The sequence below is a fragment of the Thermobia domestica genome, chromosome 10, assembly GCF_964235325.1.
Source record: "Thermobia domestica chromosome 10, izTheDome1.hap1.1, whole genome shotgun sequence".
In the NCBI taxonomy this organism is placed as follows: Eukaryota; Metazoa; Arthropoda; class Insecta; order Zygentoma; family Lepismatidae; genus Thermobia; species Thermobia domestica.
This window is the reverse complement of record NC_137463.1, coordinates 170,685,713-170,702,821: the sequence shown is the minus strand read 5'-3', so window position 1 is coordinate 170,702,821 and position 17,109 is coordinate 170,685,713. Positions and strand designations below refer to the sequence as shown.

General features: G+C 38.1%; 1 protein-coding gene across 1 annotated transcript in view; it reads right to left on the bottom strand.

Moving 5' to 3' along the window:
* gfzf (GST-containing FLYWCH zinc-finger protein) overlaps positions 1-15,466 on the bottom strand; it is a 58,521-nt gene extending 43,055 nt beyond the window's left edge. Inside the window, exons 1-2 of the mRNA XM_081728758.1 lie at positions 15,318-15,466; positions 2,920-3,084 (exon numbers count right to left, since the gene is read on the bottom strand). Coding sequence (XP_081584884.1) covers positions 2,920-3,060 — 141 coding nt within the window. The 5' untranslated portion in view covers positions 3,061-3,084; positions 15,318-15,466. The remainder of the gene's footprint in view (positions 1-2,919; positions 3,085-15,317) is intronic.
* Positions 15,467-17,109: the final 1,643 nt, after the last annotated feature.

Below are 17,109 nucleotides of genomic sequence, written 5' to 3'. Positions count from 1 at the left end.
ACCCAAAGCTTATTTTATTTTATTCTATCAGACATACACGTTGGACTTCCAGATAAGAAAACATGAAAGGCACGCGGACTGCATTCCGCAGTTTTATATAAAAGGACCACCTACGTTTAATCAACACACACTTCAACTTCAACTCTATACTTCAACTCTAGCCTTGCTATTCGCCTGGAAGTTACATAAGTTACGTAAATCAAGAAGAGGTAAAGCCATCAAGGTTTACTTCAATTATCACAAGGATCACAATATAGGTGCCTTTTCATATTAACGTTTTCTGGTAGTTTCAGATTCTTTGCTTCGTATCTCAAGCACAACCTTTATATATATTATAAGAGCAAGTAATAAAATTAAAACCTCTTTATCACTCAATTATCAGTTTCCTATTCTCTGCAATTCATGTTTGTTTCTATCTCTCGCAATATTCTGTAAGAAATCAACCTAAGATTTAGATAGACTTAGAATCCAGGGTTCGATTCTCAGTTTACACTCCAGTATTTAGTATTCTTCACAGGATAACACTATGATATTGTATAGGTTGATTATCTAGAAGAAAGAAAAAAACAGAAAGCGCAGTTTCCTCTTCATATTTCATAATATAGGGGTCTAATAAATACTTCATTAACAATCCTATAGTGCGGCATAAGTCATTTCTTATGAAAAGTTCAACAAGAAGTACTTAGTCCTGGAAGTGAATTTTTCGGGCAATGGGAAAGAAAACGTTGAAGTATTTTTTTAAATTATTTATTTCATTAACCACTTTATAATATGGCGTAAGTAATTTTCACTTGAGAAAGTCCACAAGGGATAGTTTATTCTTGAGGTGTTATTTTTGAACGATTTTGTCAAACACTGCTCAGCTAATTTTGTTTTTATTTCATACATAAATACTGTTCAGAGTGTATCAAAAAGGACTTTACAACTTTGAAAACTCATATTGATTTATTCATTTATCTTACAGACATGGTTTTGGTGTCACTTTGTAGCAAAAAAACATTAAGTTTTGACTCAAATAGTACACTAGTTCAGAAACAAACCACCAGAAGCGCTAGTGGCAGTTGCAGCAAAGATGCCTACCTTTACTGGTCCTGAGCGTGTTTTGATTTGAAGAATCCAAGTCTGTGACAACTGTGTAACGTAATTTTCGTACAAAACATGGCAAAGATCCTCCCAGTAGGCCTATTATTTATTAGTGGTATAAGTGTTTTATTGAAACTGGATGTTCGGTAAAACACAACAAATCTTCAGGTCGTTCCCGTACGTCTGAAGACGTTGTAGAACAAGTGAGACTTCAGATGAGACACGTGCCGCATCACAAATGGGAACCACATTGATTCAAATTGATTAATTTGCTTCAAAATGACACCAAAACTATGTCTGTAAGCAGTGGCGGCGGTTGGACGTTAAAAGTGAGGGGGCAAGACATGATCTGAATATTTGTATATAAATGTTAGTTTTCCTGGTTGTTTCTAACATTTTGTTTGACGAAAGGTTGTATAACTAATAGGATACTATATTTTCAGTTAAAATACCGTATATCGTATATAATAGTTTATTAAGTAAATTGAGAAGAACAACGCAAGTAGATACTAGCCCTTTTTACTCTTAAACAACGAAAGTGTAAGAAGAGATTTGATTCCTTGCTCATGAACATCTTAAAATTCTGTCTGGAAAATTGTGTGATCAGATTATTTAATAAATTTGCAAAACAAATAAATAGAAAGGATAATATTAATCATAGTAATGAATAATGATGCTTGTTTTGCAAAAGTTATATTGAAACTGAGGATTAATGAAAAACTTAATATTTAATTCCACACATGCTATTAAATGTATGTTATTACTCTTAGAAAATGAAAGTAAATACTACAAGCATATGCTACGACATTTAAAGAAATATTTGCTTTTGCAACTTCTTGAAATATGTTCGTTGCCATTAGGTGCAGATTTCACTTTCTTGGAACACATCAAAACACAACACTTAGAATCAATCCACACTTCAGTTATACAAAATAAACTTAAAACCTAGAATTATGTTCAATTTACTAAATTTTATTGTATATACACTCGTACATCCTTAAACACAATTCTTCACTCGTATATTACACTACAAAACAATGGAAAAGGTAGAAGTTGTTTCTTATCACGCTCTTTTTAATCGATATTCCTTACTTTAGAAAGAAGAAAAGACATTTTAGGAACTGTCAATTTTTGTGCAATTAAAGAATAACTTGTGAGATAGGCCCTACTTTTTTGCATAATGTTCTTTCGATTAGCTTCAAAGCGGCTCACTAACATATCGAGCCCTTGTAAGAAGAAATGAAAGTATGCTGAAGTTGTGCTCCCATAGGTTATTTTTTGGGGTTATTTTCTGTGGCGATTAAAACGCAATTACTGTAGCTTTCTTTACTCCACGGGAAGACAACCAATACGTATTCACGCAACAGCAAATATTATATGGCAGCATTTTTTCCTATTAATCAGTAACACATACAAAATCGTTACATTTCCAAATGAAACTTTATACATTAATTGGTTACTTAAAAAAAAGTGCGGGGGCAAATGCCCCCCTTTGCCCCCCCTAATCGCCGCCCATGTCTGTAAGAAAAATGAATCAATCAATATGATTTTTCAAAGTTGTAAAGTTCTTTTTGATACACACTGTATTTCCACAACAATCCACGTTATCAGTTACTTCCCTTGAAAAAAGTCCACAAGGGTTAGTTTACTTTTGGGAGTGAATTTTCTTCGAAGTTTTTCGAAAACGTCTATTATAATTTTCTTCATATTTGATAAATAAATATTTCAGTAATCTGCACCATGATTTAATTTAAGATATTGGAGCGAGTAAATTTTGTGCAGTAGCCCGTACCATTAATTTGTTTAACTATTATGAAGAGTATGAAGCTTACGTACCTTTGCAAATTCATCACTCAGTTGTTCACCATTTAAGAAGTCAACGTCCACTAAGCTATGTTCAAGTCCAAGCGCCTTCAGTGTTAGCCTCACGGCCAATGTAGGTGGACTATCAGCTACAGAGTATAATTTTATAGACATCTTTTTTAAAAATCTTCCAAGGTCCTGTAATTTTAAGAAAATTAAAAATGTCACAAAAATTGATATTGTAAGTTATATTTTAAAAAATAAATAAACTAATACATATTGTAATTCAACTAGTGGAATGTCTATTATTATTCTTCAGTTAAGGTTGTTTACTACCTCTCCAATATTTTCGTTATTATCTGAAACTAGGGTGATCAGCTATTCCAGGTAACCAGACAAAATAGGGTAAACAAACGTCCCGTTCTTAACGAAAATTGTTGTTTCTCCCCGTTCTTAACGGAATTGATCTTTTTATTCCTCGTTCTTAACAGAATTGTTCTTTTTGTTTTCCGTTCTTAACGGAATCGTTCATTTTCTCCTCCGTTTTTGAAGGAATTGTTCTTTTTATTTCAGATGGTCGTCCTGTGGAAAATGCACACCGGACGGAAAACATCCTTTCGAAAAAAAAAAAAAAAAAAAATCTCATTTTGAGCCCGTAGTTAAGTAGTGTAGTATTCAAAAGACAATCAGTGACCCTAGTCCTGGTTCCTGTTAAATGTTAAAAGGTAACTTATAATTAGGTATAATGTTAAGTATGCTAGTTTACGACTGCCCTGTCTTTTATTTTCTAAATCTGGTCACTCGACACTATAAGTACTATTAAATGAAACTGGGGTTGTTTTCAGTGTGCGAATTGAATATTTTCCTAGCGGGGGATGAATTTCACCCATGTACGTACCCAGACATCGCACACATATATCTATGCAAGAAAGGCCATTTATCTTGATATGTTCTTAAAAAATTTAAAGCTAATGATAGACAAAAATCGCTCAACTTTTGTATCATATAAATATTGGCAGGGAGATGTTGTTTGACATACTCTGTGATACCACAACGTTAACAATGTTACCAATCCGATTATGTTGGGTTGTAATTTTTTCAAATAGCATTATGTCAGGTTATTATATATTTCAAATTTACACATTAAATAAGAACTTATTATTGAGTGTTTCAAACTAGGGATACGCACGAAACAAGATTTGTGGCTGTCTCGTCTCGAAAATGTGCTGTAAAAGTGATGTCTCGACTCGAAAAATATATTTTACTATTGGAAGAGCCGTGTCTCGACTCGAATTTTGTCAGGAAAATCCTGTCTCGACTCGTCTCATGCGCATCCTATTTCAAACTAACAACACTACAGTAGTACCACAACCATACACAATTTGGTGGCATCTACAGCAGTAATAACTTAAATAAGACATACAGGGCAATGCACATCCAAAGTGCATAGGCCTAAGTGTCTAATATTATGGTCATGATATGATGGAATTCGAATGAATACGAGCAAAATTACAATGGATCGAAAAATCGACATTTTACAAAAGCCTTTATTTCTAAAAACTGCTGAGATAATACCTCATCTAATTACATATATGGTTTTCAATAGATATAAAGATCACAATGCTGTTTACAATAATTTGATATATCTAATTCTTCTAGAGATATGATAAAAAAGTGTAACAGTTTGCAATGCTGCCTAAAATTATGTAATTCCGAGAGTATATTGTAATTACACATACCAAAACGTATTGTTGTAATGTTATAGAAGCAAAATAAAAATTGTTTTAGAAAGTTCCCAGTAATACGCCATTTTAAGCAATATAACAAATTTTACAATTTTTTTCATATCTCCCGAACTGTTGTAAATGGTATTATGGTCTTTATGTCTATTGAAAACTATGTACGTAAGTGGATGTTATATTTATTTAAACACTTTTTCAAAATTAAGTCCTTTGAAGAAAGTCAAATTTTCAATTCCTTGTATTTTTTCCTGCATGTTCGAAACATGTTATATGGAGACGATAGTAATAGACATTAAGATAGCTTGGATGTGCATTGCTCATCTATCTCACTTGCGTTATTATTCTTGTAAAACCATCCAAACTTTGGTTGTTTTTCAGTGATACTGTAGTGTCCTTAATTTGCAACACTGAATGGCTAGTGTGGTATTGTTGGTTTTCGTTTTACATGATTTTTTTAAAAATATGTAATAACTTGACGTAGTATGTTTAAAAAATATTTATGTTTGATTGGCAACACTGTTAACGTTGTGATATCGCAGAGTACGCGAAAACAATGTCTCTCTGACATAATTTACACGACTGTTTCCCAAGTATTCGATATTGTTGTAAATTCATGTACAGGTCCCACAAAATAGACTTTTCTTCCTGCTAAAGGTTTCTTTCGCCATTCCTATCCTTGCTTTTATTTCACGGTTGTTCTTCATATCATTACAAATAATATTACCCAGATATTGAAAACTAGTCACCTGCCCTATTTTCTCCCCTCCTACATCTAGGAAGATCATGTTTTCCAATTGCGCTATTTCTTACTTTGTATAGACAATTGCCAAGTGAACTTTGTGGTGGACAAACACCGTGTGCGTGGGTTTCCTCCCACTTCATTCCACCATTTCATTCATTTCTCATCATCACCGTCTCCTTTAGCCTAGCCGGCATAAACGTGGGACGTAAAACGCAAAGATTTCATTTCATTTTGTATAGGCAAGTAGTCTGTGTCTTATTCTGTTTCTAGTTTTCAGTATCTAAGTAACAGTATTAGTAAATACGTACACTGAGAAAACTCCGTTATCCGGACAGCGGTATATTGTAGGAGTATACGGAATCCTTATGTTTACTACGGAAATCAGTACGGGACATACGTTATCCGTATGCTACATACTTTTTCCGCTGAGATGTTACATCATGCCGTTGCAGGATGTATGACATCTAACAGTCTTCCATATATATGTTATACGTCAGCTATATGCTGCAACGTCCATCTATATATGAGATCCTGATTGCCCATATAAAGTTCTTTCGTTTGTACGGAAAGTACGTTTATTCGGAACACTTAAACGGAAAGTATGTATAAAATGAGGCGTACAGTTTCTAAATCCGCCATCTCCTTCATAAACGGTTTCGAGAAAAACAGGAAAAACTGATAACTCAGAGATTATGTGAGACAAAATTTTCTTTTTATACATACTTTACTGCTTTCTGGACATTCATTATAACTACCAAATGACAAAAATCTCTCTCATTCCATTTCTCGGTTATTGCAGAAAGCAGTTTGGAGATGGCGGATTTTGAAAACAACTTTTGGAGATGGAGGACTTTGAAACAAACGTACTTAAGTTTTTTGGGGTTTATTTGCTTCCAAGTCATTATTATTATAATTTCTGATAACTATTTCAAAACAGAACAGTAGATGGAGATAAACTGAATCTAAACAACGATATTAACTTGTTGGGTGACATTATAATGTGCACAAACAAGGAAAAAAAAATGAAGATATAATCATAGTACGTTAGCTATATTTACGGGTCAAGTTCCGAAGTTCTCAGCCCGTTTAGAAATATCCTCTCCTAACATAACATAAACTAACTTAACCTCACCTCACTAACCTAATCTAACCCATTGGGACCTAACCTAACGTAACAGCCTGACATAACAGGATGGGAACTTCGGAATAAATGCCACCTTTACCAACAAGAAAAGGATTGAAAGTGATCTTTACACTGTTTTCAGATATAGTTCTCATCAGAATCATGTTCGAAACACTGGCATTCGGCCTAAGCCTCATCTACACTTTCTTCTGTTGACGCAGTCAGTCTTTCTTCAGCATCAATATAAATGGCTAAGTTTGAATTAGCATGCCAATTCTCCCCGAAGTGTTTCGTTAGGAGTTGAACAACATCTTGCAACTTTTTTTTATTAACGTCGGTCTTCAATTCATAGCATAGAATAGAATAGAATCGAGATGATGGGGTTTACGAACACACTGCTGAGTGGAGATGGCGGCTTTTGAAGAATACCCTGAACTTTAAAGCAGTAATTGAGGGTGGAGGTGGCGACATTTCAAACAACTCTTTTCACCATCATGTAGGGCATGGAAAGGAATACCAGTAAATCTACTTAGCTTTTTTTTTTTTTTTTTTTTAAATTGGAGATGGCGGATTTAGAAACTATACGCCTCAAATATACTTTTTGAGTTATACATTTCCTGTACGTTAAGTCCAAAAACTACAGAATTTACACATGTAACATACGTTTTAACGCACGCCACATACGTTTTTCCCCTCAGTGTAATATGAAATGTGAATGGAAAATAAAAGCAGTAACTGGACTGGTGAAAGAAGTAGGCTAATTAGGAAGAATAAAAGTATCTTTGTCTCTGAATAAGGAGCTTATAAAAGGACTCATTGAATGTTTCGTGTGGAATATTGTACTGCACGACATGGAGTTAAGAAAACTATAATAAAGCGGTAAGCACATGGAGAAAACTTTCGAAATGTGAATATGGAGAAGAAAGGGAAACATTAGCTGAGGTAGAACGGAAAATCAGCTAGAAATATCATGACTAGTCACTGGGTCGTATTTAAGATATTTCTCTTTTCCGGACATTAAATATATGCTGCCCTCTTAATATCAATATACTATATCTAGTGAAGGAAACTTGAGACAGTGAAAGGAAGCCACCGTAGCTCAGTGGTAGAGTGCTTACTTCTGGTGTGTGGCATCCTTGGTTTAATCTCCCGCCAGGTAAGTTTGCGGTGGACAATATCGTGTCCGTGGAGTCGGAGTACTACCGTTTCCTCCCACTTTCTCATTCCACCATTTTCCCATCATCATTCACTTGATTTACTCTTCGTCTCCCTTAGCCTATAAAGGGTACAATCGTCGGACGTTAAACTGAAAGCTGAAAGATTTCATTTCATTTTGAGACAGTCACATGAATAATCAATATTTAAATGCAAGTGAAAAGAAAAAATAAAATATGGGCCTACAAAATAAATAAAATAGTATATAACTTACAGTTTCCGTGATTGACTTTTTATACTCATAAATATGAGACCACTACTAAAGAGATTTTCTTTGCGTTCTTCAATATCAATCACACCCTCTTACTCTGTGTTTTTTGAAATATCACTTTCGATAGTTCCGATACAAAGAAGGTAATAATGCTGTAAACGTTCCTCAGAGAGAGAATAAAAACAAAAATATACCTTGATTCGTCGTAATGACGGATATGAACGGTCTGATGAACTGTTGGATGCAGGGGTGCACATAAAAGCAAATTTATATCTACATACAATATATGAATTATTGTAGCTTGTATATTTACAACCGTAAAAATTTCCGGTCATGTTCACACATGTGTACATGATTAATACTGAAATTTCCAGAACTGTATTATGAAAACAAAAAGACTAGTTCTAGAAAATTTGCTCCCTCGAGCCAGTTGGAGCCAATCGAGTAAATGAGACCCTGACTAGTAACAATGAAAAAAAGAGAGAGAGAGAACTGAAAATAGTTCGAAAGAGAAAGAAAAACTGACAGCAATTGGCGTGCGTAGTCCTGGCCCCCCCCCCCCCACCATCACGCAGTTCTTTGAAAACAATTTCAATCGTTTGTACTTCGTTTGCTCCCATTTGCTCCGCAGTAGCTCCGTTTGCTCCCTTACCGTTCCCGAGGAAATGGAATCTTAAAGTGGGGGGGCCAGAACAACGTTGTTCCAGCCCTCCCACCCAACTAAAAATAATAGTTGAGGGGAACGGATGGTGGCATTCGTTTATACTTCGTTTGCTCCCATTTGCTCCACAGTTTCTGCGTTTGATCCCCTACCGTTCCCGAAAAAATAGAAATATAAAGTGGGGGGCAGAACAACATGGTCCCAGCCCCCCCACCCAATAGCAGAGAGAAACGGATGGTGGCATTCGTTTGTACTTCGTTTGCTCCCATTTGCTCCGCAGTAGCTCCGTTTGCTCCCTTACCGTTCCCGAGAAAATAGATATTTAAACTGAGGGGCCAGAAAAAGGTGGTCCCAGACCCTCGAATTAAAAACAGTCACAGAGAGGAACAGATGGTGGCATTCGTTTGTACTTCGTTTGCTCCCATTTGCTCCGCAGTAGCTCCGTTTTCTCCCTTACCGTTAACGAGAAAATAGAACCTTAAAGTGGTGGGGCCAGAACAACGTCGTCCCAGCCCTCCCACCCAACTAAAAACAATCGCTGAGCGGAACGGATGGTGGCATTTGTTTGTACTTCGTTTGCTCCCATTTCCTCCGCACTAGCTCCTTTTGCTCCTTTACCGTTCCCGAGAAAATAGATATTTAAACTGAGGGGCCAGTAAAAGGTGGTCCTAGACCCTCGAATTAAAAACAGTCACAGAGAGGAACAGATGGTCGCATTCGTTTGTACTTCGTTTGCTCCCATTTGCTCCGCAGTAGCTCCGTTTGCTCCCTTACCGTTAACGAGAAAATAGAAATTTAAACTGAGGGTCCAGAAAAATTTGGTCCCAGACTCTCGAATTAAAAAGTCACAGAGAGGAACAGATGGTCGCATTCGTTTGTACTTCGTTTGCTCCCATTTGCTCCGCAGTTTCTACGTTTGCTCCCCTATCATTCCCGATAAAATAGAAATTTAAAGTACGGGGCCAAAATAACATGGTCCCCCCAATCAATAACAGATAGGAACGGATTGTGGCATTCGCTTGTACTTCATTTGCTCCCATTTGCTCCGCAGTTCCTAAGTTTGCATCCTTACCGTTCCCAAGAAAATGGAACTTTAAACTGTGAGGGGGCAGAAGAAAGAAGCCCGCGAACTTCGAGGGGCCAGAAAATAACTGATCCTAACCCCTCGAATTAAAAAAAAAAAATCACGGAGAGGAGCAGATGGTCGCAATCGTTTATACTTCCTGTGCTCTAAATTGCTCCGCAATTTGTCCGGTTGCTCCCCTGGCGTTCGCGAAAAAATAGAATTTTAGACTGGGAGAGTCAGGACAACATGACTACTACTCACTCAATGGTAGAGAGGAACGGATGGTGGCATTCGCTTCTACTTCATTTGCTTCAATTTTCTCCGCAGTTTCTCAATTTGCTAAAAATCGGGGAACAGTAGGGAAGAAAGTGAAACAATTCCAGAACAATTCGCGGCAAATCACGCAAAAAATTATTTTTTACTACATTTTTTTAGGAGGTTGAGGACTGGGATCACATTTCCACACCAGCCGCTTCACAATTCCTGTTACTTAACATCAATCGGAGTAGACGAGTACTCAGAGCAATTGTGGAGCAAATATGAATAAACGAGATATAGCCAACATCCACTCCTCTCTGCGATTATATACGTCGGGACGGTGGCTGAGATCACGTGTTTAAGTTCTGCTCACTCGAGAACGTTAGAGAAGCAACCCAAGTAACTGTGAAGCAAATCGAAGCTAAAGAAGTACAAAATAATGCCACGATCCGCTCCCCTATGTTATTATGTTTATTTGAGTGGGGTACTGGGAGGATTTTGTTCTAGTCTCCACTTTAAAGTTCCATTTCCTCGGGAATGGTGAGTAAACATAGCTACCGCGAATCAAACCAAGTACAAACGAATGCCGCCATCCGTTCCTCATTGAAATTATTTCAATTCGAGGTGCTAGGATACGCTTTCCTGGACCACTAGTTTAATGTTCCATTTTCTCGGGAACGGCAAGGGAGAAAATTGAGAAACTGCGGAGCAAACGGGAGCAAATGAAGTAGAAGCGAATGCCACCATCAGTTCCTCTCTACCATTGAGTGGGGGGCAAAAACCATGTTGTTCTGGAACCCACAGTTTAAAATTCTACTTTCTCGAGAACGGTAGGGGAGCAAACGGAGTTACTGCGGACCAAATGGGAGCAAACGAAGTACAAACGAATGCCACCATCTGTTCCTCTCTGTGATTTTTTTTTAATTCGAGGGTCTGGGACCACCTTTTTCTGGCCCCTCAGTTTAAATTTCTATTTTCTCGGGAACGGTAAGGGAGCAAACGGAGCTACTGCGGAGCAAATGGGAGCAAACGAAGTACAAACGAATGCCACCATCTGTTCCTCTCTGCTATTGGGTGGGGGGGCTGGAACCATGTTGTTCTGGCCCCCCCACTTTATATTTCTATTTTTTCGGGAACGGTAGGGGATCAAACGCAGAAACTGTGGAGCAAATGGGAGCAAACGAAGTGCAAACGAATGCCACCATCCGTTCCCCTCAACTATTATTTTTAGTTGGGTGGGGGGGCTGGAACGACGTTGTTCTGGCCCCCCCCACTTTAAGATTCCATTTTCTCGGGAACGGTAAGGGAGCAAACGGAGCTACTGCGGAGCAAATGGGAGGAAACGAAGTACAAACGATTGAAATTGTTTTCGAAGAACTGCGTGATGGTGGGGGTGCCAGGACTACGGACGCCAAAAATTGTGTTCTACAGGGGTGGTATACGTAAGTATGTAGAAGGTTAAAAAAAAAGAAAAGAAAAATAAAAAATAATTGTTTGTTCAAATTTAGTCTTCCTTTTCAGCACCGTGTGGACTTTGTGGTGGACAAACACCGTGCTCGTGGGTTTTCTCGGGGTTCTCCCGTTTCCTCCTACTTTCTTCATTCCATCCTTTCATTCATTTCTCATCATCACCGTCTCCATTAGCCTAACTGGCATAAGCGTGGGACGTAAAACTTAAAGATTGCATTTTTTCCTTTTCAGCACCGATGCAACATGAGACGAGAACCTTCAGTTTAAGATAGATTTCGAACGTGGTAATGCGTTCCAAATGAAATCAAATCTTTGAGTTTTACGTCCCACGATTATGCCGTCTAGGCTAAAGGAGACAGTGACAATGAAAAAAAAAGAATGAAATGGTGGAATGAAGAAAGTAGGAGGAAACGAGAGAACCCCGAGGAAACCCACGCACACGGTGTTTGTCCACCACGAGGTTCACTTGGCGTGGGCTGGGATCGAACCCAGGACCCCAAGCACCAGAGGTGAATGCTCTACCACTGAGCCACCGCGGCCCCCGGTTAATGCGGTCAAATTTTAATGCCCTACCACTGGGAATTGAACTCAAAACCATGTGCTAGCCATTAGATCAGAGAGGAAGGTCGAAAAAAGATTAGGAAAATAAAGACCGGGACCGGCTCTACCATACGTTCAACACGTGCATTTGTACGGGGTGACAATTTCGACGGGCGACAAAATCTGTCATAACTATATTATTTAAAATAAATATTTCTTGTTGGAAACAGACTTCATGATGATGCCACTACATTTACTAAGTTGACCTTCTATTTGAATACTACATTCATAAATCATATTTAAGCCGCACTATTTTAATACCACCTGGACAGTACTAAAGCAAATGGTCAAACAAATCCCAGCATGAATTGCTTGGTTGTTGTCAAATAAAAGAACTCAATTCTCGAACAGAAGTGAACACCTGTTCCATTTAGTTAGTTATCACAGTTTCGATATAAAAACAAGTCTTGCCTTTGTCACAAATAAGTTCCTTATCACTGAAGGTGGAAACATTTTTTATTTTATTTTTTTTTAAACAGATGTCGAAGGAAAATTCAGAAATAAAGATAAAAGAGAATTGCAAAATGATATATTGAGATCGAAGCTCGATATTGGACTCTATAAAAAGAATTGTCATCTTTCCTCTGTAAGTGTGTTTGTTTTATTTTTCATTTACATAATAGACTATTATTTAAAGAAAAAAATAGACACAACGAGATTGTATTCGTAGTGTTTAGGCCTTTCTGAGTACGAGTGTTGTTTCCCTCCCCTTTGTTGTTCATGATGGAGTAGCGCACTTAAAATCATGGCTTTTAAGATTTGTTCTTTCTGGAGAAATGGTTTCAGCAAATGATGCCATTTCACGGAACGGTAAGTTGCCTATGTCCGGCCCTGATAAGGACTAAAATTGATAACTACTTTGTGTAGTGAGGACACCTTAATACACAGCGACTGATTCAGGTATACTTCTGGGGAAAGGAGACGTAGCCTCAGCCAACCATTTTCCTTTCTCGAAACTAAGGTAAATTAAATTGCTGTTACATGCCACTCACCTGCAGTGCCTGGCATGTAACGCATAGATGGAGCTGATATGTTTCATCGCAGCACCATCATATTTTGATTGCTCGTTCCCTTTCTCTCAGATAACTTTTTTCCTGGAAGAAACTTGTTAAGAGATATAAACTTCTCAATATATGCCAATAATCTACTAGGGATGGCAGAATATTTGAGATGATATTGATTATTTCACGGAGACGAAAGATCTTTGAGTTTAACGTCTCACGTTATGACCGTTAGGCTAAGGGAGACAATGATAAAAGCACGTGAATAATGATGGAAGAATTGATGGAATGAAAAGTGGAAGGAAACGGGAGTACCAAGAGAAAACCCACGGACACGATGTTGTCCACCACAAGCTTGCTTGGCCGGGGATTGAACCAGGGACTCTACGCTTAGAGGTAAGCACTCTACAATTGAGCCACCGTGTCCCCCTCCCCTCCCAAGAAGGCGAGACAGAACTTTTGGTGTTGTTTACTTTTACGTACTATGATTATGCCCTGTATGCTAAAGAAGACGGAAGGTCAATAAAAATGAGTGATAAAAATTGGTAGAATGACAATATAGGACAGTGGCGTACGCACTAAAATATCAAAAAGATATTAGGCATTCAACTAACATTATTTCAGAACACGCATAATTTTGTATGCATATCTTAATATAGAAAGTGTATGTTTTCCCATAATATTTTACTCAAGGAAGGGTCGAAACCCCGATATTCTCTCTAGTGTACAGCACCACTGTAGGAAGAAAATGGCGAGTTCCGAGAAGACAGATTGACACCATGTTGTACCTGGAATTGAACTAAGGATCTCTTCGCGTAAGAGGTGAGCACTGTCTGTACTGTACCACTGGTCCCCAATGCCCTCTTTTCATTTGTTCAAAATCTCTCTACAGCATCTCTAACCACAAGCAACTTATTCCTATCGGCAATCAAAACTTGTCTCTCCGTTAAAAGAAAAAAAGTGCTGTTTTTCTATCTAACAGGGGATACGGACAAAATCTCGCGGCCGAAACATCGCCGCCCAAAATCTCGCCGGCCAAAACCTCGCGGGACAAAATCTCGCCGGGCCAAAACCTCGCGTGGCCAAAACCTCGCCGCCCAAAACCTCGCGGGACAAAATCTCGCCGGGCCAAAACCTCGCGTGGCCAAAACCTCGCCGCCCAAAACCTCGCGGGACAAAATCTCGCCGGGCCAAAACCTCGCGTTGCCAAAACCTCGCCGCCCAAAATCTCGCCGGGCCAAAACCTCGCCACCCAAAACCTCGCGTGGCCAAAACCTCGCCGCGAATGAAACTTTTCTTTAAAATTTACCCAATGAGTTTCTTAATATGCAATTCCACATTACAAATAATAATAATAATAAGAAGAAGAAGAAGAAGAAGAAGAAGATACAAAAAACATCGTGTGCATGGGCTTTCCCGGGTTATTCCCGTTTCCTCCCACTTTCTTTATTCGATCATTTCCTTCATCCTGGTCATCTACGTCTCCTTTAACCTACAGGACATAATCAAGGGACGTCGTAAAAACTCATATATTATTTCATACTTTCATAAATATTATTAGATTTTTGTTGAAATTTTAAGTTTTCTGATGCTCCAAAGTTCACGAAACTAACCCTGTTAGTTGTCATTGCTTTCCTTATGCAGACTTTCTTTCCCTATAACCAGTTTAAAAACATCCTGTCGCCCTATCTTCACATTGAAATCCTCTAATACAGAAATAGAATTATCATATGGTATCGCGGGACTTGGTCAAATACTCGTGATACTTTTTCTGAAACAGCGTCTTTTATACCGTCATCCTTATCATCTGTTGGAACATTTACATTTTGGTCAGGCGAGATTTTGGGTATGGCGATATTTTGGGGCGCGAGGTTTTGGCAAGGCGAGGTTTTGGCCCGGCGAGATTTTGGCCCGCGAGGTTTTGGCCAGGCGAGGTTTTGGCAAGGCGAGGTTTTGGCCCGCGAGGTTTTGGGCGGCGAGGTTTTGGCCAGGCGGGGTTTTGGCCCGGCGAGATTTTGTCCCGCGAGGTTTTGGGCGGCGAGGTTTTGGCCAGGCGAGGTTTCGGCCCGGCGAGATTTTGGGCCGCGAGGTTTTGGGAGGCGAGGTTTTGGCCAGGCGAGGTTTTGGTCCGCGAGGTTGTCGCCGCGAGGTTCTGGCCGCGAGGTTTTGTACCCAAACCATCTAACAGTTTAAATCATCATCTGCAATAGACTTTGTTTTCTATATGCCTTCTTAGCGAGATCAAAAATAAATAAGTAAATAAATAAATAAATAAAAGTGTGCATATGAACAATACCGCTGTTAAAGCCATAAAAATAAAATTAATAAGTAAGTAAACTTACCGCTTCGATACAGCTGTTTAATTGCTTTGTGTTTAAATGCACTAAAACGCGTACCTGTTCCAACTGCAACACCTACTACTGTTTTAACGCTGTGTGCAGTCTACATCAATGAAGAGAAGAGAACAACGACCCGCCTCAAGGCTGAAAAAACAACTGAACATTCCAGTTTGGTTTCAGTGTATCCAGCCACACTTTAGAGATATGGCTAAGACCTCCTCTGGGTAACACATAATTTCTGCTGTAAAATACATAACAGTACGTAATCAAATAAGTAATTAGTGTAGCCTAAATGAAGATGAAATGAAATTTCAATTTTACATTCAAACGATTATGCCCTTAAAAGGGACAAATGATTGAAATGAATGTGAATAATAAAGAATGAAAAAGTGAAATGAGAATGTAAAAGGAAACAAAAACCCACGGATACTGTTGTCCACCTCAAGCTCACTTTACCTCATATCGCACCAGAACGCGTAGCGTCAAAGGTGAGAACTGTACCGCTGGAGCCACTGTGTCCCTCAGATGGAGTAAAATTTCTATATGGATATGAACTGTTCATCGTTTTTATGTGCACGAGATATTCTAAGCCTTATACAAAGAAAAAATAACGCGTGATTAGTGAAATGAAGATCATGCGGGAGCTCATGTGGGAGCCCACGTTAAGCTATAGGTCTAAGTCTCATACAGTCTTGTTGCTGAAAGGGACGCTAAACTCAAAACCAAATCGTATCTAATTTTTCGCCTCCGCATGTTTAGTGAAAAAACTGGTGGAATAAGAATTATTTAACGAGAAACGGAAGAAATCCGAGAAAATGCACGGACACGTTGTTATCACAATCTCATGAGGCGTGGAATCGAACCAGGTCCCTTCATGCATGCATTCAACAACTAAGCTAATGCATCTTTGCGCAGATTAATGTTTAAAATGCTCAACTGGGATGTGTGAAATCGAGAATTCAATTCTCGATAAAAAATTAAATCATTAGATGACTAACTATTCTAGTTTGTCAGAGATTGTCCTGATTTTCACCCTCCCAGTCTCAGTTTTAGCTAGTCTAGTAGGATTGACGGTTTTGTTAGAATAAGTGTAAAAAGAAACTGTGAATAAAATACTAACCATTGAATGTCCGGAATGTTTCCTACAATCAAACACAGCGTCAATTTCCATGATGCGGTTTTATTATTATTATTATTATTATTATTATTATTATTATTATTATTATTATTATTATTATTATTATTATTATTATTATTATTATTATTATTATTATTATTTTAAGTTATACTCGGAGCAAGAGTGCCGGTTTTGAATATCTGCGGGATGCTCTCACAATTTACGACTGGGGGGTCTTGGAGAATGGAATACAACTCTCGGAATATTTTGAAAATTGACCCTCGTGAAAATGCAATTTTAGGATTTTTTTTGAATGAAGATCGATTTATTCACAGTGAAAATTGTGTATTCTTGAATAAGAGTATAGCAGCGTGACAGGGGGATTTTAGGTTCTAAGGTTCTAACCCCCGATTTAATTCCTCGTTGTGCAATTCTGAATGCTTGTGATATGAGAAGTGTCAAAAAATTTAGCTGAGATTTGCTCGTTCAGTTTCTCTCTTAGAAAATCCTCAGCACGACAATTCCGGAAATTACGTGTTTTCATCACTGTTAAAGTCTGTCCAAGTTTATATTCCTTTCTCCTCTCCGCTCTATGCAAATATTCGGCCGTATTATCATTTCAGAAATTCGATGAAATATTATAATTTTTCCTCCTTTTCTTCCTTTTTTCTTTTATTT